Raw genomic sequence first — 22,321 nt, 5'->3', positions numbered from 1 at the left:
GAAGGAATTGGGTATAGAAATCAATATGGTGGAAGGGCTCTGAGTCCCCCCCATATGAAGACTGGCAGAAGGAATTGGGTATAGAAATCAATATGGTGGAAGGGCTCTGAGTCTTTACCATATGAAGATTGGCAGGGGATGCTTAGCCTGGAGAAGGGAAGACCACAGGATCATAGATTTAGGGTTGAAAGAACCTTAGAGGCCTTTGAATCCTCATTTTCTGCAGCTAAGGAAGCTGAGGCTGAAGGGGATTAAGTGACCTGTCCAGCTAGAAAGTGACCGAGGCAGGAACTCAGGTCTCGCCGACTCCAAGGCCAGAAGTCAGTTCACTATATCACCTAGCTGCCTTATGGCATTAGCTGTCTTTAAGTATTTGAAGGGATATCACATGAAAATGTATCATACTTGTTCAGGTAGACCTCAGAGGGCGGAATGAGTAATACATGGAAGTTCCAGAGAGGCAGATTTGGGCTGGAGTGTAGGAAAGCTTTCCTAACAATGAGAGCTACTTAAAATGGCGGGGGCCACAGCAGGTGATGGGGGGTTTCCCTTCACAGACAGAGGTGGAATGGTCACTAATTGGGTCTAGTTTAGTGTAGCAGGGACTTTTGGGTAGGCATGGATTGGACTACATGGCCACTGGGGGCTCTTCCAACTACCCATCCCAATTCTGGGATTCTTTATTCTTCAGTCCCAGCTGGTCCTTTGGTCATGCATTCATTCAACAACAAAGTCAAGGTAGAAGTTTCATCATCAGGGGAGCTCAACAGGGAAATTCAGTTTGGTTAGAGCAAGAGAAGGCAGGAATAGAGCCAATATGTCTCTTCTTAGACAGAGCAGATGCTTGAGAGAGGTCTGAGTCACTGGCACCTATTCAAAACTAAATGTGGCTAAGGTTGAGGCAGTATGTTATAGCAGGAAGAATGTTGGATTTGGAGGGCCTGGGGTTCGAATCTCACCCCCTTTCACACATTGCTTATTACCTGTGTGATCTTGGGTGAGTCACTTTACTTGCCCTCTCTGGGTCTCAGTTTTACCATTTTTAAAATGATTGGGTTGCCCTCTAAGGTCCCTCCTGGCCCTAAGTCTGTGCTCCAGTATTAACAGGCAGGACAAATGCTACCAGCAAGCTAGTGGTCACATTCTTATTGGCTAACAATGTGGGAAGCTCAGTTGAATTTAGGTGCCTGCTCTACGCCTGGCACCACGGGTACAAAGACCAATCCTTGATAAACATTAATTAAAAGGGGTTGAACAAAGGAGGAATTCTTTTCAAGAGCACAGCACTATAATTGAATCATTCAGCATTATCCCTTCACCATGCTTCTCGTTTTCTATCATCTTAGACCTGTAAAAATTTTTAAAAAGTACTTACATTATTTATATTATTAAAAGAGTGCTCATAATATTTAAAAGAGAGAGCTTATATTCTATAAAGAGGACTCATTATTCCATTAGTACAGTGTTGTGCCTGCCTGGTTCATTAGCACATGGGGAGTAATATATAAAGTTAATATAATGGGCTCTCTTAGTCTCTGCAGAGGGCACTATTGACTCACCATAAATATGGAGCATACAGCTCACAGTACGTCCAGACCCTGACTAACTGGAGGAATAGGTTTCCGGACCTCCTATCAAGACCCTACCAGGATCCAGTCAAGGGCTGTGCTGAGATCTTGAAGTTTCTAATCACCTATCTTCCTCAGTGATAGATGGGCAGCTAGGTAGTACAGTTGGGTAAAGGGTTGGGCCTAGAGTCAGGAAGACCTGAATTCAAATCCAGCCTCAGATACTTACTAGCTGTATGACCCTGGACAAGTCATTTAACTCTGTTTGCCTCAGTTTCCTCCTGTGTAAAATGAGGATAACAACAGCACCTACCTCCCAGGATTGTTGTGAGGATCAAATGAGATAATGTCTGTAAAGTGCTTAGCACAATGCCTGGCACATAGTAGGTGCCATAGACATGTTAGCTAATATTATTATTATTATTTTTATTACTCATACTCTGCCTAGACTCATTCCTCAGTGGTCAGCCAGTTCCCACACTCTTCTCATCCTGATAATCCTGAATCCCTAACTACTGAAGAAGAAGCCATCCTCCTTGAACTAGTCTATGTCTGACTAGCCATCCCTTCCACTGTGCCCTCTGGAATGCCTGTTCTATACTTAAAAAACTTCTTTTCATTTTAGACCCATTTCTTAGGCTCCTTCTATCTTCTGGCACTCACAGACCTGGCTTTCCACCAGATGACACTGCATCCTAGGTCATCCTTTTAAGTACCAGCTGAAATGCCTGTCACCCCCCCACCCCCACCCCGGACATGCTCCAATGATGCTCATTGGTTCCAGGGGTGGAGTTGGAATCTTTCTTGCTCCCCACCCAAATCCCACACTTTCAACCTCTCTCTTTACTGATACCACTTATCAATGTCTCCTTTGAGGTTCACTCTCTCCAATTTCATCACCCACTCCGTACCTGTCCTTGGGCATATCCTAACATGGGCTCCATCATTGCAATCCTCTTCCTGTACTGAAGAGCATTCAGGGCACAATAGTACTGGAGGGACGACAGATGCTGCTTCCTTCGGGCTGCGGCCACCTCTTTTGCCACCTCGGACTTCACCTAGTGGAAGGGGACAGGAAAGCTTAAGAGGTAGCACGCAAAACTGGATTTTGACTCAAATATTTTGACTCGGAAATATTGACTCAAAATGGATTTACTAAAAAAGCTTTAAAAAGATTGATTAATTAAAATTATTAATTAAAAGTATTTACCTTATTAGAAAATTATAGGTATCAAATGATGAAATAATAATCAAGCTCGCGGTCATGTTGTTGCTCCTGGTTGAATGTAAGCCGTGATAGAAGGTAACCTCCTTGAGGACAGGGGCTGTTCCCTTGTGGACTTTTCATCTCTAGCACAGTATTTAGTACCTAGCAGGTGCTTAATAAGTGCTTATTGATTGATTGGTATGAGGGAAGCAATAGGATCATTTGTGATCCTGGTTTTTTGACACTCCACAAATGGTGCCCAGTTTATCTTTTTTTTTTTTGGCTAGGCAATAGGGTTAAGTGACTTGCCCAGGGTCACACAGCTAGTAAGTGTTATGTGTCTAAGGCCGGATTTGAACTCAGGTCCTTCTGACTCCAGGGCTGGTGCTCTGTCCACTGTGCCACCTAACTGCCCCTAAAGCATCCCAGAGTCTCAGAGCTGGAAGGGACTTTAGGGGTCATTTGGTCTGAGCCCTGTAGAAACAGAGTTGCCATTCCAATATCTCCCTGAAAGGTGGTCACCTAGTCTTCACTGGAAGACCTCCAGGGATGGGGAATTTATGGCCAGTCATATCAGCCTGTACCACTTTGGGACGGCTCTAAGTGACTCAGAGCCAAACTCGGTCTTTCTGTAATCTCCCCTCGTTGCTTTAGGTTCTGCCCTCTGAGGCCAAATAGAACAAATCTAATCCCTGCTCACATGCCAGTGGAGGGAGAGCAGGTAACTGGCCCTATGAGAAAGGCTCACGGATTGGATTTATTCCACCCCGAGGAAAAAAAAGGAGGAAAGAGAAAGTAGAAATGATTCAAAAATACAGGAAGGGACTGGTGTGAGTAATAGCAGCTTTCTCCCCCTAGTTTTAGCAGAATAAAAAGCCTGGGCCTCAGCTATGGGAATTTCAATCTGATATTGGCAAACTTCCCTGGCTCTTGCTGTCCTGAAGCCCTGGAATACGTTAAGAGGGGAAGCTGAAGAGTTTCTCGAAAGTTTTTTTTAAAGATCACACTGGAATAAGCTGAGCAGAGTCCTCTCTGGAAACAGAGGGATGGATGAGACAGCCCAAGGCCCTTCTTGCTCTATCTTCTGTTGGTTTCTAAATACGGATGCAGCCTGCTTAAAGGCTCTGATTTGGTTCAAGAAGTGAGCAAGGGTCAAAAACAGCCATAAGTAGTACTCAAGGGGAGAAATCCAAGCTATCTATAGCCATATTTAAAAAAAAATTCTCCAAATCACTAATAATCAGGGAGTTGCAAATTAAAGCAATTCGAGGTACCACCTTATACCCATTTAATTGGTAAAGTTTACATTAAAGGGAAATGACAAATGTTGGAGGGGCTGTGGGAAAACAGGCATGTTGATGCATGGTTGGTGGGGCTATGAATTGGTCTAGCCATCTTGGAAAGGAATTTGGAGCTGTTCCCCCAAATTGACTAAACTGTGATTATTCTTTGACTCAGGATGCCCATACTAGATAGGCCTTGGTCCCCAAAAAGATCAAAGATAGAATAAAAGACTATATAAGTACAAAAATCTTTCTAGCAGCTCATTTTGGAGTGGTAAAGAACTCGAAGGTAAGGCTCCCCATCAATTGTTGAATGGCTGAACAGATTTTGGTATATGAATGTGATGGAATATTGTTGTGCATTGTAAGAAATGACAGAAGGAACAGCTTCAGAGAAACTTGGGAAGGCTTTTCTGAGCTATTATAGGGGGAAATGAACAGAGCCAGGAGAATAATTGGTAGAGTTGCAACAACATTGTCAAGAGAAATGACTTTCAAAGACAGCACTGATCAACACAATGATCAACCACAATTCCAGAGAACCAAAAGGCAGGACGTGGCACTAGAGTGGACAGAGTGCTGGGCGTGGAGTCAGTAAGACCTGAGTTCAAATCTGACCTCAGACATCTACTAGCTGTGTGACCCTGGGCAAGTCATTTAACCTGTTTTCTTCAGTTTTTTCATTTGTAAAATGGAGATAGTAATAGCAACTACCTTCCAGGGTTGTTGTGAGGATCAAATAAGATAGTAATTGTAAAGCATTTGGCAAAGTGCCTGGCACATAATAAGTGCTATGTAAATGTAAGCTATAATAATAATTTGTATATTAATACTAATAAGCTACTGACCACCTCTTGACAGGTGATGGACTTAAGATACAGAATAAAATATACATTTTGGGACATGGCTAACATGGGAATTTATTTTTCTTAACTATATCTATTTTACAAGGGTTTTGTTGTACTTTTTTGGGGGGGGGAGGTAGGAAGGAGAAAAAATGCTTATTACTAGAAAAAATTAATTAAAAATAGTTAACACTATAAACAGGGCAATATTGTTGCTACCTTTTTAAATTAAGAAAAAAAGGATAAGCTGTATGTAACAGAAATTCAGGGTTTAATATACAATTTTCTTTCATTTTCTTTTTTATGTATTAAAATACTTATTTGTGGATGATAGCTAAATTCATAATAAAACAGAAAACTGAATTTTAAAAAATGCTACTGTTAGCACTGGGGCTAATGTGTGCATCTGGAGAAATATGCCAACTAGATCAAAGAGAAAAATCTGGAGTTCAAAGCACCATGGGGTCAGCCTTCCCTCCTACCTTTTTTTTTTTTAAATTATGGCTCAAGCCTGAAATTTACAAGCCCCAAACGAAAGTGTCAGATGCATAAGTGGGGAATACGGGTAAAAAATGATAAAAACAAAGTCTCCGTACAGGAAGAAGTGGAACAGACTAATCAAAAACCCCTTCCTAGCCCCCTTTCATATCCTTCTACACCTCCCTCCAAGACATTCCCAGCCATAAAGGGATAGAGGTAACAGAAAAAAGCAGCCTCAGAATCAGTAGATTTCGAAGTTATTATATTAAATTAAAAAAAAAACAAAGCAAACAAGAAGTAACAACAGAGGTTTGGGTTTTTTTTTACCTTTTCATTCTCTTTTTTCTTCGGGAGCCGGCTGTACTTTGCCATGGACAAGTCATGTTCTAGAAATAAAAGAGGGCTTGAATGAATCCAAAAAAGTCTAAAGCTGCTCCCTGACACCCAATATCTCGCTTTCCTCACGTGCCCACCCCAGTCCCTTACACATTTCATTAAGAAAAAAGAAAAGGAAGAGACATACCGGTGCTAGCGAGGCCAAAGAGATCCTTTAAGGTGCTGACTTCTGAAAATAGATAGAGGGAATTTCAGAGCTAAGGAAGAAGTCCAGTGGGAAAAACCGCCTAGCTCTGGAGGCAGAGAATCTGGGTTCTAATTCCACCTCTGAAGCTTACTCTCTATGTGACCTTGGGCACATGACTTAATCTCTCTAGGTCTCAGTTTCCTCATCTGGAAGAGGAGGGGTTTGGACTAAATTGTTTCTGAGGATCCTTTCAACTTCAGCTCTGTAATCCCATGACTTTTTTGCTGTGTGATCTTGGGCAAGTCATGTAACCTCTGACCTTTAGTTTCCTCATCTTGAAGGGAAGGAGTTGGATTAGCTAAATTCTGAGGTCCTGTCTACCTCCAAGTCTATGAGCCTAAGCCAAATGAAAACCCAGGGCTCTGGGCCCTCCTCAGACCAAGCCTGAACGATGTCCAAAAGAGAGGAGCAAATCTTCCCTCAGAAATACACCTTAGATTCTTCACTCAACCTGGGCTGACCAATCAAGCCTGATTCCTGGGACCATTTGACTTAACTTTAACTAGAGACTCTGGACTTTGCTTCCATATCGCTGGTCCAACCCCACGTGGCATTTTAAATCCTCTGGCAAGCTGCCCATTTGGCATCCTTGGGTGTTTGGAGACCCACGAAAGGAGGAATCTCCCTCTCCCTGGGTGTGTGGGCCAGACTGACGAGTCCTTTGAAAAGCGTGGCTGACATTTCCCTCCCTTCTCTGCAGAGGTGGGCGTCTAGGGGTACAGAATGCTGCATATGTTGTTGGGTTTAGTTGGTGTATAGGTTGATTTTGCTGATCTTTTAAAAAGAATTCTTTGTAATAAGGGATGACTCTCTGGGTGAGGGAGACAGAGGAATACATTGGGAAATGAAGTTGATGTAAAGGCAAAAGAGAATATTCATTTTTTTAAAAAAGCATGGCTTACTCGATTAAAGCGTTGATCTGCTTTCTTTTTTTACTCTTTATTACAAGGCATGGTTCCCTAGGGAGGAGAGGGGGAAGGATATATTTTCAAAAGAAGGTGATGCAAAAATAAAAGATAGAAATAAAAATTGTTAAAAAGTGTTGTGTAAAAGCCTAGAATCTAAGCTTTTAGTGTAAGCTTAGTGACAGGCAATCTAAGACAACCATTGGGGGTTGGTATTCCTAAGGAGGCTTTCACGGAGCCATGGATTTGGTCTCCTGCTGCTGCAGTCTGTCCTCACCTCCACCCATTCATCTTCTCTCTCTCTCCCTTTCCCTTTCCCTCTCCCTCCCTCTCTCCCTCCCTCCCCCGCCTCAGTCTTCCTCCTCCTCTTCCTCTTTCTTTCTCTCTCCTCTCTTTCTCCCTCCCTCTCCCTCCTTCTCTCCCTCTCTGCCTCCTCCCCCTCCCTCTCCTTTTTTCTCTCTGTCTCTGTCTCTTCTTCCTCTCTCTCTTCTCCCACTTTGCCTACCTGCCTACTTCTCCCTTTAGATATCTATTACCTGGGGACCAGCTCAGTTCAAAAGGCTCATTATCATGTTGGCCACATGGCAATGAATTTCTCTGTCCACAAGCAACTCCCCATGGCTGTCTATGACATTGCACTGCTATCTGTGTTGATGAAGGGAGCAAGCCACCTGACAAAATCAGGAATCCCTGAAGTTTTAAGTCTCTAAACAAATCTATGCCAATGTAATATTTGCATGAGATGGCCACCCTCCCTGTAGCCCCTTAGACCTCTCACACAGAACATGTGGACACCTACTTACTCACTCTAGCTTGTCTTCACCCTGGCAGGTCCAGGTTCTCAGAGAAAGACCACCCCTGTGCGCTTACACTCAAACTCTCTTGGATCCCTAGTGGTGATCTTTTTGAGGAGGAATATGCTCCCTTTACTTACCGCTTTAGTTTTCAAGCCCCTACTCATGTGCTTCGTTTGTAGAAAATCAGGCACTTGTGTTGATGAAACATTTAGATCTTAACCAAAACTATTTATTTAGCAATTCAGCAAAAAAAAAAAAATTACATCTTGGGTACTCAAATACTAAAGTAAACAGGTGAATAATAAGTATATCACAATCTCTTATAAACCTGGGTCACACTGTCCTGCCAATGCATTTAATATTTGTGGGGGACAATAGGCACACCCTTACAGAAATCTGGTGAGCAAAAATTATGTGCTCAGGGGAGCTCACAACTCTGGAATCATAAACTTTTCTGTCCTCTTTCTATCCCAGAAACAGGCCATAAAAGTTCCTTCCTGTTGAACAGATGCTTCTGTTGCTAAGTTGAACTCCCCATGGCCTCTAGGACAAAATAAATCTAAGCTCCTCTGTTTAGCTTTGAAAGGTCTCCATGCCTTTGCCCAAGCCTTCCGTCCCAGCCTCATTATTTTCCTCTCTTGCGCTGCAGCCAAGTTGGCCTTCTCTTTGGTCCACCCAGATGGCTCTCCGTCTTCCATCTCTGTTCCTTTGCAGGAGCCATCCCCTGGGCCAGGAATGCCCTCTCTCCTCCCTTCCTGCTCCGAGGATTCCCCTGTACCACCAAGGTGCAGCTCAAACACCACCTTTCACCTGAAGAATTTTCTAATCCCCTCAACTGCTAGTGATCTCCCTTCTCACATTGCCTTATACTTTAATCCTCTTTATATTTATTCTGTATATAATATAGAATATAATATCTTACTATAATATAATATGTAATATATTACCAATAATATATACTATATTATATGATATGCATATATTATAGAATCATATTATATGTGTATAATATATATTATAGAATATGTACATGTAATACATTAAATATATTAATATAATACAGAATAAACTAATGTATTATATATAATGCATTGCACAATATGCATGTGTTATATAATTATATAATGTATTATACATATATAAAGCATATATTATATGATAATATACAATATACAATTTATCATATATAATTTATTTTTATATATAATACAGAATGTCTGTGTGTCTATATGTGTATACACACATATACATATATATGTGTATATATGTGTGTGTGTGTAATTGTTATCTTCCCCATTAGAATGTAAGTTTTTCATGAATGGGAATTGTTTAATTCATTGCATTCATATCCTCAACACCCAGCACAACATCTGGTATAAGGTTAGTCCTTAATAAATGCTCATTGATATATGTACACAGGGATCTATAGTTTAACTTTTGCCTTTAGTGCAGACTTGCCTTTTCACATAGAAATGCCCTCTACCAATACAGAATAGTCCATTGGTCTGTATGTTACAGTCTCAGGAGTTTCCCAGAGTCCTGAAAGGTTAGGAAGATTTGTCCAGGGTCACTCAGCCAGGACATCAGGGAATGCCCGAAATGGGGCTTGACCCTTGGTCTTCTGGCCTCTAAGGCTGGCTTTTTAATCACTATCTCTACCACATAATTAAGTCAACCACCATTTTAACTAAAGTGCTTATTCTGTATTGGTTTTCAAATGTATTTCTTTTAATTTCTAAAGAATAACAAATTTATTTCCCCCCTAAAACTTTATGCCAGATCTGATGTGTCAATACAGATTAGAAGAATGTTAAGGGAAAAAGGACATTCTCACAGGAGTACAGCTCCAAAGCAGGGAAAGATCCTAGGAGTCATTGAATCTAAGCCCCTGATTTTACAGATAAGGAAACTGAGGCCGGGGGTAGCTAGGTGGCACAGTGGATAGAGCACTGAGCTTGGAATCAGGAAGATTTATCTTTATGAGTTCAAATCTGACCTCAGACACTTACCAGCTGTGTGACCCTGGGCAAGTCACTTAACTCTGTTTGCCTCAGTTTCCTCATATATAAAATGAACTGGAGAAGAAAATGGCAAACCACTCTAGTATCTTTCCCAAGAAAACCCCAAATAGGGTGATGGAGAGTGGCACATGGCTAAATAAACAAATAAAACCTGAGGCCTAGCAAAGGGAATTGGCTGATTCAGTCTTACAGTTAGCAACGGTCTGAGGTAAGATTCTAACCTGGCTCTAAATCCAGCACTCTACCCCTACATTGAGGGGAGGTGTTTTTTTTTTTAAATACACAATTATAATGCCCAAATTTGAAAAAAAATTGATGTAAAAGTGACATAGAATACAACATACATTGTTTATTGGTGTAGAATATAGCATAGTTGTCAGACTTGGTGGTTAGTTTTCCTGAATTGCTTCCCTTCCCCTCCCCCACCCCATCTTTCACTTTTATTTTATTTTTTTTTTAAGGCAATTGGGGTTAAGTGACTTGCCCAGGGTCACACAGCTAGTAAGTGTCAAGCGTGTGGTCTGAGGTCAGATTTGAACTCAGATCCTCCTGACCCAAGGGCTGGTGCTTTATCCACTGCACCACCTAGCTGCCCCCTTACTTTGTTTTCTAAGGGATGGCTTTCTAGGGATAGGGAGGCAGGGAGGGATGTATTAGGAAATGAAGGTTGTGTGAAAATAAAAGATACTAATAAATATTGTTTTCAAATAAATAATAAACAATAACAGAATATAGTGATAAATTATATATGTATATACATACATAAGAATATATGTATATATTAATATACTAATTATATTAATACTATAATGATATATGTATATATGCAAGTGGAGAGAAAGAGGGAGGAGAGAGAGAGAGAGAGAGAGAGAAAGAGAGAAAGAGAGAGAGAAGAAAACAATAAGTGACATAAGTACACAGTAGAAGGTGGCCTGATGGGTGCCAACATGTTACCTGTGAGATCTTTCTCTCGAAACTGTATGATGGGAAGCACCATCGTGTCTGCCAGTTGCTTCGTTAGCTCTGTATGGAGGAGGTTAAGCTGAAAGAAAGATACACATCCTGAGACCCAGCCCAAAAGGAGGACTCTGGCCCCAGCCTTCAGTATTCTTCCCCCTCTCCACAGAGGGACACAGAGAGATGCAGCTACTTGCCCAAGATCACACAGGCAGGCCCTGGCAGGGGCAGGATCTGGACCAGAAGACAGAATGGTAAATTGGAAAGAGGGCTGGATTTGTGGACAGAGGTACCAGGTTCAAATCTCAGCTTGGCTGCATATTACCTGTGAGATCTTTGGTAAGTCACTTACGACCTCTTTGGGTCTTCATTTCCTTCCTTATAGAAAGAGTCTGTGTCAGATGACATCTAAGGCCTCTTCTATTTCTAAATCCTTGATCTTAAGCTTCTATGATCAAACATTTAATCTCCCTGGGCCTCGGTTTCCTCATCTGTAAAATGCAAACCCTGAACTGGGTAGTCTCTGAGGTGCCCTTTAGCTATGATCTTGATATACTCGTAAGAGCAGGGGCTCTCTGCTGCCCTTATTTTTTAAATGAAGAAGCTGGACCAGACGGGCCCTAAGTTTAGTCCCTTCCCCACACTTCTAGATCTGTGACTCCATGATCTAAGCCAGCTAGTCTTTCTGGAGGAGACCACGGGCATAACGATGGCCCAGTGAAAATCCAGCTGGTTTTCCTTAGCTACCCATTACATGTTTGGGAGCAGTAAATGGTTACGGTGCTACCAGACACTTAAAAAGGAAAGCTGGATGTGGCTTCTCCGTGCTTGGGTGTGAGTCCCTCGGGCTAAGCTGGCCAAGGGAGTTTCTGAACCGAGAAATGAGAGCGATCTCATCTTTGTTTACTCTGCCGATTTCTCAATAGATCTGGATCCAAGCTACCTCTCCCAAAGCCTGGGAATGTTTTTACAGACCCGACAATGAACAGCACAGGTCACTCATTCGCTGAGGGCATTAGGTGACCTTTGACCCTCAAAAGAGCAGGCGAGCAGGGCTCTGGTTTGAAGTCTCACTTGAAAGACAGCCTCATTTGAGAACCTGCTCACACCAAAGCCACAGTCAGGATGTGGGCTTGGGAAAGCTCCATAGGAAGGATGCTGCTTGCTGAAGCCACACTGGGAGATTTCTGTCCTGCCTGTTGCTTGGGAAAGGAGGTTCCTGAGAACAAAAAGGTGATTGTGTTCTGGCAGATACCTAATTCTGGGAAGGAACAATGGCCCTTGATTCTACTCCTCATCCCTCCCACCTTAGAACTTGACTGAGACTGGCAATGGTAAACAGTCTCACTAGAAGAGGGAAAAGGAGGCTGTCACGACGGGTTTTCCTTTAATTCTGACAAAGCTGGAAATCGATTCAGATTCTTGCCGTGCTGGGTACCAAAACTTAAAGCAAAAAAAGCAAGGGATTCTGCAGGTTGGTGATGCCAAGCTCCCTTTCCACAAGGCAGCTAATATCCAATGCCTTTCTTGAGGGCTCCTATGCACCAGGCACTGTCCTAGGTGCTGGGGACACAGAAGACCAAAATGAGACCGTCTCTGCCCTCAGACAGCTTACATTCTATTGGAGATGACTGCATGTATATATCAATCAATATGCATTTATTAAGCACCTTCTGTGTGCCAAGCAATGAGGAATACAAAGATGAAAAGGAAATAGCCCTCGTCCTCAGGGAGCTTACATTCTATTGAAGATAACTGCATGTATAAATCCATAGTAAATTAATTAACAAGCATTTATCAAGCACCTCCAATGTTCCAGGCACTGTGCTTTAAAGTTTGATCTAACAACTGAGAAAGCTTGGGAGGTGGCACCTAAGCTGGATTTTGAAGGAAGCCAGGGTTTCCATGTGGTAGAGGTGGAGAGGGAGGTGTTTCAGCCATTGGGCACAGCCTGTGCCAAAGCATGGAGACAGGAGATGGTAGAAGACTTGGTATTAGTATATTCCTTGAATGTTCCAAAATCCCTTTGGGTTTTACAGGGTCTTGGAGTCAGAGGCCCTGGGTTCAAATCCTGTCTGCCACTCATTTATCAGCGTGACTTTGGGGAAGTCTTTAACCTCTCTGGGGCTCAGATTCCTCCGTGAAATGGTGGAGGTTGTACTAGGTGTCCTCTGAAGTCCCTTCCAGCTCTAAATCTACTACTTATCACCTGTGTGACCTTGGGCAAGCACCAAACCATCCTGGGCCTCAGTTTCCTTATCCATAAAATGTGTATGTATGTTTGTATGTATTATAGACTCTGAGCTTCCAGCTCTAAATCTATGATACTGTGACTGTGTGACCTTGGGTAATGATTGTGCCATACTGTGCCTCAGTTTCCTCATCTATAAAATGAAGGCTCGACTATATCTATCTATTCATAGTGTGTGTGCGTCTGTGTATACTTTATATATATATATATATATATGCATATAGATAGATAGTATATATGGTACATAGACTCTGAGGTCTCTCCCAGAATATCTGTAAGTACTATCTTTTCAGGGGCAGATACAAAGAAGTTTTTTATCAGCAGCCATACCAGTCATATAGACTAATTAACCTTCATACTTGTAGGAGAAACAAAGCACAGATCTCCATTGGAAGGCCTGAAGGCCAGGGCCTCCTAGTGATCTGCTTCTTAAGGATGGGTGGCCTTCTGCTAGATGCTCAAGGTTGGTCTAACATCATCTGTAGGCACGGGGAAAAGGAGGTCAAAATGTTTGTGTTCTGCCTTTATTATTTTTCAGGTCAAATCAACTTTTGTCTGCTCTCTGAGTCAAACTGGTTTGCTCAATGCTGAACACACCCTGGCCTCTGCTGCCGCCTCTGCACTTGGCCATGAAAAGCACTCCCACACATTTCTACTTGTCTGGAGATTTTATCCATCCTTCAAAGAAGGCCCAGCTCCCATGACACGTCCTTCACAAAGCCTTTCTTGGCTCTCTGGATGCCCTCAAGTGGACACATGGTCTCCTTCCTCTGCCTCCCCACAGAATTTTGCCTGAAGCTTTAATGAATGCTGATGGCATGGGGCACTCGGCATGGGCTGCTTTGGATTGTGGGGATTTCTGGGCATGGCTGATTCTTTCTGCTAGACTGGGCCCTCCTGGAGGTTGATAATTGTATGAAGTTTGAGGGCAGGGCCTGTGTCTTATTTATCTATGTGTTCATCCTTCAAAGAGGAGGATGGCAGTGATTACCTATTAGAAAGGAGGAAGAGACTGAGTAAGGATGGACAAAAGGGGAGAGGGAAGAATGGGAAGAAAAGATGATGAAAGAAAGAAAAAAAAGAGGGCAGGAAGAAAAAACAAGAAAGAAGAAGGAAGGAAGAATTGAAAGAAAAGATGATGCAAGAAAGGAAAGGGAAGAGGAAGGAAGGGGGAGGGAGGAAAGAGAAAAGGGAGATAAGAAAGAAGGAAGAAAAGGAAGCAGGGAAAAATGAAGAATAGAAGGAAAAGATGATGCAAGAGAATGAAGGAAAGAAGGAAAGACAAGAGAAATAAAGGGAATAAAGGATGAAGGAAAGAAAGAAAGAGGAGGAAGGGAAGTAGAAAGGAAGGGAGGGAGGGAGAGAAAGAGAGGGAGAGGTGGGGGGGGAGAGAGAGAGCAAGAGAAGATATATAAGTATTTACAAAGTCCATACTTTGTTTTGTTCCAGGCACTACACTAGATGCTGGGAATAAAAAGACAAAGATAAAATATGAAAATAAAAAGGAACAAAGAAGAAGGGAAAGAAAAGAGAGGAAAAAGGAAGAGAATAAGGAGGGAAGAGAGGGAAAAAGGAAGAGGGGGAGCAAGAAAACAAAAGATGAAGGAAGAAGGGAAGGGAGGAAAGAAGAAAGGGAACTAAGGAGGGAGAAGGAAGGAAAGGAAAGCTCATAGGATACCAGCTTCAGAACTGAAAGGAACCTTGGAGGCTGCCTCATCTCATCCTCTCATTGTACAGATCAGAAAAATGCCCAGGGAGAGAGGAAGGATCACAGGTCAGAGGTCAGAGCTGGAAGGGACTTTAGAACTGATCTAGTTTAACCCACTCCTTTTCCACAGGAGGAAACTGAAACCTAAGAGAGGACGAAGGAAGTAAATAAAGAAGGATCGCATTCAGTGCCCCTCTGGCTTTTGAGGAAATACATTTCCTGAGTGTTTCTATTGCCATGTTTCCCTGTACAATTCTCTCCATTCTAACATCTCCATTCTCAGCTTCTTTTGTTTGAATCTAATCAAGCTCTTTGGGCAGAGAGGAAGAGGTTCCTCCCCCAAATTTGGGCCAGGGGTGGCAGCTGGGAGCAATCCCCTCCCCTGGCGCCTCATCTGAGTTGATCACAAACCATGTTCACATTCAGATTTGCACATTTAAAAACCAGACAAACAAAGGATTATAGGTTACCAGTGCCAGAGTTAGAAGGGGCCTCCAAAGCCATCCAGTGCAAAGCTCTCATTTTACAGGTAAGGAAACTGAGGCCCCCAGAGGTGCCATGACTTGAAGCCACTGGGCTCGGCCACCTATGCACAACTCTCCTCCTGGGCCATTTTGGAGCCCAAATAGGGAGCAGTTTGGGACTGAGGCAAGAACACGGTGCTGGAAGTCAGAGGCCCTGGGGATTAGTGTTGTCCCTCTGTGACCTCAAACCATTTACTTAATTGCTCTGGTCTTGTTTCCTCATCTGGAAATGGAAATGATTCAACCAGATGATCCCTGGGGTCCATTTCAGCTCCGACAATTCACACTTAGAGTCACTCGCTGAAAATGTTTCATTATGAAGAGATAGCCATCTTTTGTCCTCGGCTATGGCATTTAGGAAGCAGCACAAATCATCAGATCAGAGAGGCACGAGTTAGGCGGAGGGGACCTCAGCGGCTATGTCATCTAGCACCCTCATTTTATGGATAAGGACACAGGCAGGTGTCCTAGGAAGGGGAAATTACTTGCTCAAAGTCACACAGGTAACAAGAGGCTGGGTTTGTTTATTTTTGTTTATTGTTTATTTATTTATGCCCATTTTATTTATAGACACATAGAACACTGGGGAAAAAGTCAATAAAGAGGAAGAGGGGAACAGAGGAGTGAGAGAGAATTAGAGGAAGTGTGAATGTCCTGGCAAAAATAATAATTTAAATGTTAAGGTATTTTTAATCCCTCTTTGAAATAAAATGTTTCTAGAAGAGGCTGGATTTGAACCTAGGTCCTCTGACTTGGGCGGCTAGGTGGCACAGTGGGTGCTGGGCCTGGAATCAGAAGACCTGAGTTCAAATCTAGCCTTGGACACTTACTAGCTGTGTGATCCTGGGCAAGTCACTTCATCCTGTTTGCCTCAGTTTCCTCATCTGTAAAACAAGCTGGAGAAGGAAAGGACAAACCACTCCAGCATCTTTGCCAAGAAAACCCCAGATAGGTGCACGGAGTCAGATGTGACTGAAACAATTCAGCATAACAACAACCTCTGACTCCAAAATAAGGGCTCTTTCTTCAGCTGTAAAATGAGTCGAATGGGCTAGATGGCTTTCGAGGTGCAGCCTTCCAGCACCACATCTCTGATCCTGTGACCTAGGTTCAAATCCTCCCTTTGCCACATGCCACCTGTGTGTCCTTGGGTTAGTCACTATAACTCTCTAGGGCCTAATTCTTCAGCTTTAAAATGAGGGGTTAAAGTGGGTTAGACTGGATGACCTCTGGCCCTAAATCTACGATCCCTCCCAAGAATGGTGATAATCTCTTACTGCTCTAAATACATGGTCAGGAATCCAGAGGCTTCAAGCAAATAACCTAACTTGGAAAGCAGGCACCTTCCTACGTCTGTTTCCAACCCAACCCACTGCAGCTAAAGGCTGGCAATACCTTTCAAAATATCATTTATCGTTTCGGATTGTAGTACAGAGATGTCAAAATGGAAGAGTCTTAGGGGATATTTAGTCTGTTTCCCATTTTACAGATGGAGAAACTGAAGCCTGCAGGTACAAAGCGACTTGTCTAAGGACACAGAGGCAATAAGGCATAGAGGCAGGATTGGAAAGCAGGCCTGATTGGTAATCTAGCACTGATGTCTCAGCAGGGGTATATTAGTAACATGAAAACAGCAGACATCTAGGTCTGTGATGAGGGCATCCAAGGTCTCCTGATGAGGTCCAGTGCTCTCTCTACAACACCACGTGGCTCCTCTGGAGCCCACTACTCAATAGCCATGTGACCCCGGGCATCATTTTCCTAATCTATAAAGTGAGATGGGAATATTTTACTCCCGACCCCACAGGGTCATTGTGCTTATTAACCCGTAAAATACCACATGAATGGGAATTATTATTCATAATTATTGTTTTCATAGATTCCCTGACTTAGAGCTACAAATCATCTTTCAGATTATCTAGCCCAACCCCTTCACTTTACAGATGAGGAAACTGAGGCTCAGAGAGGCTAAGGGATTTGTCCAGTGTTACATAATTAGTCAGTAGTTGAATTAGGATTAACACTCGGGTCCTCTGACTCCCAAGGGAAGTGGGAAAATGGGTCTACTTTTTTTTTCTCCTTAATTACATTAAAAAAAAATCCATCTCATTGTACTCACATACACTCCTTCTCCTCTACCTCTTAAAATCCCTCCCTTCCTTCCAAGCTCAGCTCATGCTCCAGCTCCCCCATGAGGCCTTTCATGATCCTCTCCCACCACGCATCACCACATCTCATGCCCTTCAATTAGGCAGCAAGTTTTGCACAGTGGTTAGAGCCCAAGAGTTGGAGTCAGGAAGACCCAAATTTAAAATTGGCCTTTGATACCTACTAGCTGTGTGACCCTGGGCAATTCACCTCTCTGTGCCTCAGTTTCCTTGTCTGTAAGATGGGTCTAATAATAGCACCTACCTCATAGGGTTACTGTGAGGATCAAGTGAAATAATATGTAAAACATTTTGCTAACCTTAGGGTGTTATACAAATGATAGCTGTTGTTATTTTATTGTTATTATTTACGTAGCATATATATTTATTTATTTATTTGTGCATGTAAAATGTAAAATGTAAGCTTCTTGAAGGGAAGGACTTTTTTTTGGCTTTTTTTTTTTTTTGGCTTTGTGTGCCCAGCACCTAGCATTGTTACTGGCACATAGTAGGTGCTTAATAAATGTTTGTTGATTGGTTGACTAAAGGAGACTTCCAATTTTGACATGGATACATATATCCAATTTGTTTTTCTCTAAAGATCACTATTTCTTGTCAACGTTTGTTTGGTCAGGCTTCATTTGTTGGTACATTGTTTTCCAAACTTCTTTGTAACAATGTCACCTTTGTTAGATAGTTTAGACAGTAACTTCCTACAAGACAGTAACTGTTTCATGTAACTGACTTGGTGGGTTAGAACCCCCAACCTAGGAGAGACCTTGGAGGCTCTGCTATGTTGGTTCTTGATCTGTGGGCCTCCTGAGTTCCAGGGGTGGAGGATGGCCCAGAGACGATGCCTGGACAGACACTTGTGATTTCCGACAACCATGCAGCTTCATCTGCTTTCCTTCTGCCAAGAGCCCCTTTTCACAAACACTCAGGCCTCAGCTGGGAGACCCCACACTTATGTTATGGCACCCTTTTCTTATTTAAAAATTTTGTTTTTATTTTATTATGAATAAATTTAGGCAGCCAGATCTTTAGGGCTTCTGGGATGCTTTTCTTATACTTCACTGCCTTCTTCCTCAGTGTTAACAGAGATAAGCAGACCAAACATGCCTGGTGAAATCAGCCCGGTTTGGGTGGGGCCGGGTAACAGCAAAAGCTGAGGTCAGCTCCGTTATTTCAGGCCCCTCACCTGGGATCCTGCGTGCGGGCTGGCCTCATCTCCTTGGAGCTGGCCTTGGTCAGAATGAAACGCGTCCAGATTCAACGCAGATGAATGAAAGAAAGGAAAAGAGCGGGTGCTTTTCTTTAGCCTTGGAAGGGCTGTGAGCAGAGATCATAGGCTCTTAGCTGGAAGGGATCTCTGGAACCATCTTATCCAACCCTTTCCTTTTACAGATGAGGAAACTGAGGCCCAGAAATGATAAGTGATTTAGAATCAAAGCTCCAGAGCTGGGAGCGACCCTCGGGACTACCTAATCCAATTCTTCCATTTCATAAATCAGGAAACTTGAGTCCCAGAGAAGGGAAATGACTCACCCAGAGTCATTACAGGCAAGTGTCACAGGCAGGATTTAAACCCAGGTCCTCTGACTCCAGAACCTAACCTTCCCGCTATATCACGCCTCCACGTACAAATACATAAACAGTCAAACCAATCCGCCATAAGCTGAAGAGATGACTTCTCAACTTCAGTAAGCATGTTTTAAATACCTACTATCCTGTACATATATGTGCTTTTTGGGGGTTAAGAGCCATGATTCTGTCATTATGGAGGGATTCCTGGTATGGAAAGTCCATCTGCCGATATCGAGCAGCAGTTCCCATGAAACTTAGTGTTAAGGCGTTGGAAGGATGGATCAGAAGAAGACACTTGACCCCAAGGCCAGCCCTGATATTACAATTCATGATATCACATGGCCTCTCCGGATCTATAAGGACCAGGTTTGTCATTTCACTGGGATAGGGAACTCCCAGGTCAGGAAATTCCCTCCACCAATGCAGGCCAGTACCTCCTCTGCAGTGAACTGTCTGCCAGAGCAGCCTCAAGCAGCTCAGATGCACTTATGACTACTTAAAAATATATGTAGCTCTTTTTGTAATGAATAAAATACAAATTCATTTAAAAGCGTTCTGCAGAATCACAGAGGCTCTTTGTCATAGTATATGTTCTCAATCTACAGATACTCATTTCCAATGACTCTCGCTGTCATGTTACTCAATCAATCCACGAGTATTTATTAAATGCCTACTATGTGCCAGGTACTGTACAGACACTGTACTGTGTGCTGGGGACACTGAAAAGAGCTGAGAACCCCTCATGAGGCTCAGTCCCCACTTGAAGCATCAATCCTGCTACGATATCTTTGACAAGTGAACAAGTTAAAAGACAGAAGCCACACTTTGACCGGACAACTGTGAAAATGTTCCCTACAATAGTGGATTCCACCATTTTCCTGGAAATTACCCATAGCCATGCCCTCAAAGAAGGATATTTTCCCCATTTCCCCCAATCCATCTCTAAAGTGAAACAGACAGTCCTGGCCCTCTTAAATGGATATCCATTTAATCCTTTTAAATTTTATCCATTTAAATCCTGCTGAGCAGGATTTAACCTTTTCCTGATAACTCGATGTCCAAAGGTAAGGCAGTGGGGCACTTACTCTGTGTGGACAAAGAGCTAGCCTTGAAGTCAGGAAGTCAGGAAGACCTTCCTAGCTGGGTGTTCCTGGGCAGGTCACTCAACCTCCCTGAGTCTCAGTTTCCTCATCTGTAAAATGGGGGTAATAACCCTTTCATGCCCTATAGTTCATGCACATCTGATTAGATCTAGCATGTTAAGCGTTTCACAAGCTGGAAAGTGCTAGATGAATGGAAGCTGCTTTTGTGATCATTAATACTTGCATATTTCAGTCACAGTGACTCTTAAAGACCACCCAACAAGCCATACAGGGGTTGCTCTCTGTTTTAATGGCATGAGTGCCCATCCCAGTGAAACAACATGTTTCTTTTCTTTTCTGTGCCAGATCTGAAATTTTATCCAGTTGTAGAAAGTGAAAATTCCCTCCACGGATGCAACTGTAGTTGCACCAAGCAACTCTTTAAGGTTATAGAAATCGTAGATAGCTCACAACCTGTATTAGGGTAAAGAGTTCCCACACCAAAGAAATCACGGACCCGTATTGTACTGAAATAAATATTCCATCTACAGATCAGTACATGATAACAGCTAGCATTTACGTAGCACTTTAAGGTTTGCAAGGTTCTTTATAAATATGATCTCATTTGCTCATCACAACAACCCTGGAAAGTGGGCACTATTATTATTTTCATTTTACAGATCAGAAAACTGAGGCAAGGGTTCAGTGACTGAGCTAGAGTCACGCAGCTAATAAGTGTCCAAGGAATGATTTGAATTTAAGTCTTCTGGATTTCGGGTCCAGTGTTCTATAAACTAGGTCACCTAGTTCTCCTGAGAATGTTTTAATATCTAAATTTTTAAGTAAATATCTAAAATGTTTATTTATTAAAGATCTAAAATTTTAAAATATCTAAAATACAGAAGAAAGCCCAAGAAAAAGAATCATATAACCATTTCCCAAGAACCTTACCTCATCCACCACCTTGGAAAAATAGTGGAGGGTAGTTATGACTTCTTCATCTCCTTTACCAAGAGCAAAATTCTAAGATAAAAAATAAAAATAAAAAAGAACCAGGTGTTATCAGAGTGCCACAGGGGTCAGCAATAGAGTAAACACAGTGATTCCACGAGGCTGCCTTCTGCCTTTGTAACTAGCTCCTTCTTTCTCAAAGAAAATCACAATGAACAAGATCGGGGGAAGGGTTCCTTCAAAGATAACTGTATTTTAGAACAGGGGAAGCCTTCCTTGGCTAACGAGAAGAGATGGTGTGAGTTCTTCTCATCCTACCCCATCAATACATGCATTTTTCCTGACACTGGCTGCCCCATTATTGGCCCTCATCCTTCTTCTTGTAAATGAACCCCAATGGAATTCATTTACTCACTTATTTTATCAACTCCTCCAATATTGGTCCAGTTCTCCATAACCTTTTTCTTTGGATTGAACCTGTAATTTCACTGGTATAAGGAACTTCCAGTGAGGAAGAAAATCTTTCTACCAATTTGGTCAGCACCTTCTCTGTAACTTTACTTTTGAAGAATTGCCTGGGAGTAAAATGACCTGCCCAGGGTCACATAGCCAGTATGTCAGAAGTGGGAGTTGAACCCAGGTCTTCCTGACTCTGAGGCCAGTTTTACCCACTATGACATATTGTCCCTCGTCCACAATGCTTTTAATCTATTCTAGTCAGGGCTATCTCTCTGAAACAGTAAATTATTAAAAGGTAGGATGGTGTCTCTTAAATTGCTTGGTATGCCTTTCAACCTGGGCCCTTCTCAAACTTTTTGCTGCCATTTGCAGGAATCATTCATAGAACACATAATGTGGGTTTAACAAATACAATAAAAAAATTTCGATCTCCTAATAATTATTACAGAGAACATTGGTTTGGAGAATTACACCATGAAATTCCCCTTAACGATGCCCTTATCAAGTCAACTAGAATGGAAACATCTGGAGAGCAGGAACAGTTTCATTTTTTCCCTTCGTATCTCCAGTGCCTAGGACAACACCTCGAATACAGCAGGGGATTAATAAATGCTTATAGGATTGAATTGAATTGAATAAAATTACCTGTTTCTCATAGGCCAGTAGCTGCTTGGAAAGTTGCTGGGTGGCTAAGCACATTTCATTCTGTAGGGAAAAAAGAGATACTGATGTGAGTTCAAAGTGTATAAGGGGACTTCCAAGAGCCAGCTCAGATCTTTCCTTATTGTGAGTGTCAGATTCAAGGTACATTTACAGCTCCTCCATTTTATTCTTTGCTTGATTATGGTCAGTTACAAGAACCATTGTGGTGTAGTGGGCTAAGGGATTGCCCTGGAGTCAGAAAGTTCTGGGTGTAAACCCAATTATTAATTCCCTTTGTTCCCCCCACTACCACAAGCTGTCAACCAC

At 42.5% G+C, this 22,321-nt stretch overlaps 1 protein-coding gene across 2 annotated transcripts in view; it reads right to left on the bottom strand.

The window, feature by feature from the left end:
* Positions 1–22,321, bottom strand: part of APPL2 (adaptor protein, phosphotyrosine interacting with PH domain and leucine zipper 2) — an 82,862-nt gene that overhangs the window by 24,104 nt on the left and 36,437 nt on the right. For both annotated transcript variants that reach the window (XM_027873027.1, XM_027873017.1), the window contains exons 3-8: positions 21,998–22,057; positions 20,894–20,965; positions 10,644–10,731; positions 5,907–5,948; positions 5,711–5,769; positions 2,480–2,626 (exon numbers count right to left, since the gene is read on the bottom strand). In XM_027873027.1, the coding sequence (XP_027728828.1) occupies positions 2,480–2,626; positions 5,711–5,769; positions 5,907–5,948; positions 10,644–10,731; positions 20,894–20,965; positions 21,998–22,057 (468 nt within the window). The remainder of the gene's footprint in view (positions 1–2,479; positions 2,627–5,710; positions 5,770–5,906; positions 5,949–10,643; positions 10,732–20,893; positions 20,966–21,997; positions 22,058–22,321) is intronic.

The sequence above is a fragment of the Vombatus ursinus genome, unplaced genomic scaffold (assembly GCF_900497805.2).
Source record: "Vombatus ursinus unplaced genomic scaffold, bare-nosed wombat genome assembly UNPS02003292.1, whole genome shotgun sequence".
Classification (NCBI taxonomy): Eukaryota; Metazoa; Chordata; class Mammalia; order Diprotodontia; family Vombatidae; genus Vombatus; species Vombatus ursinus.
Note: the sequence above shows the minus strand (reverse complement) of the source record. Positions and strands in the feature narration are given on the sequence as shown.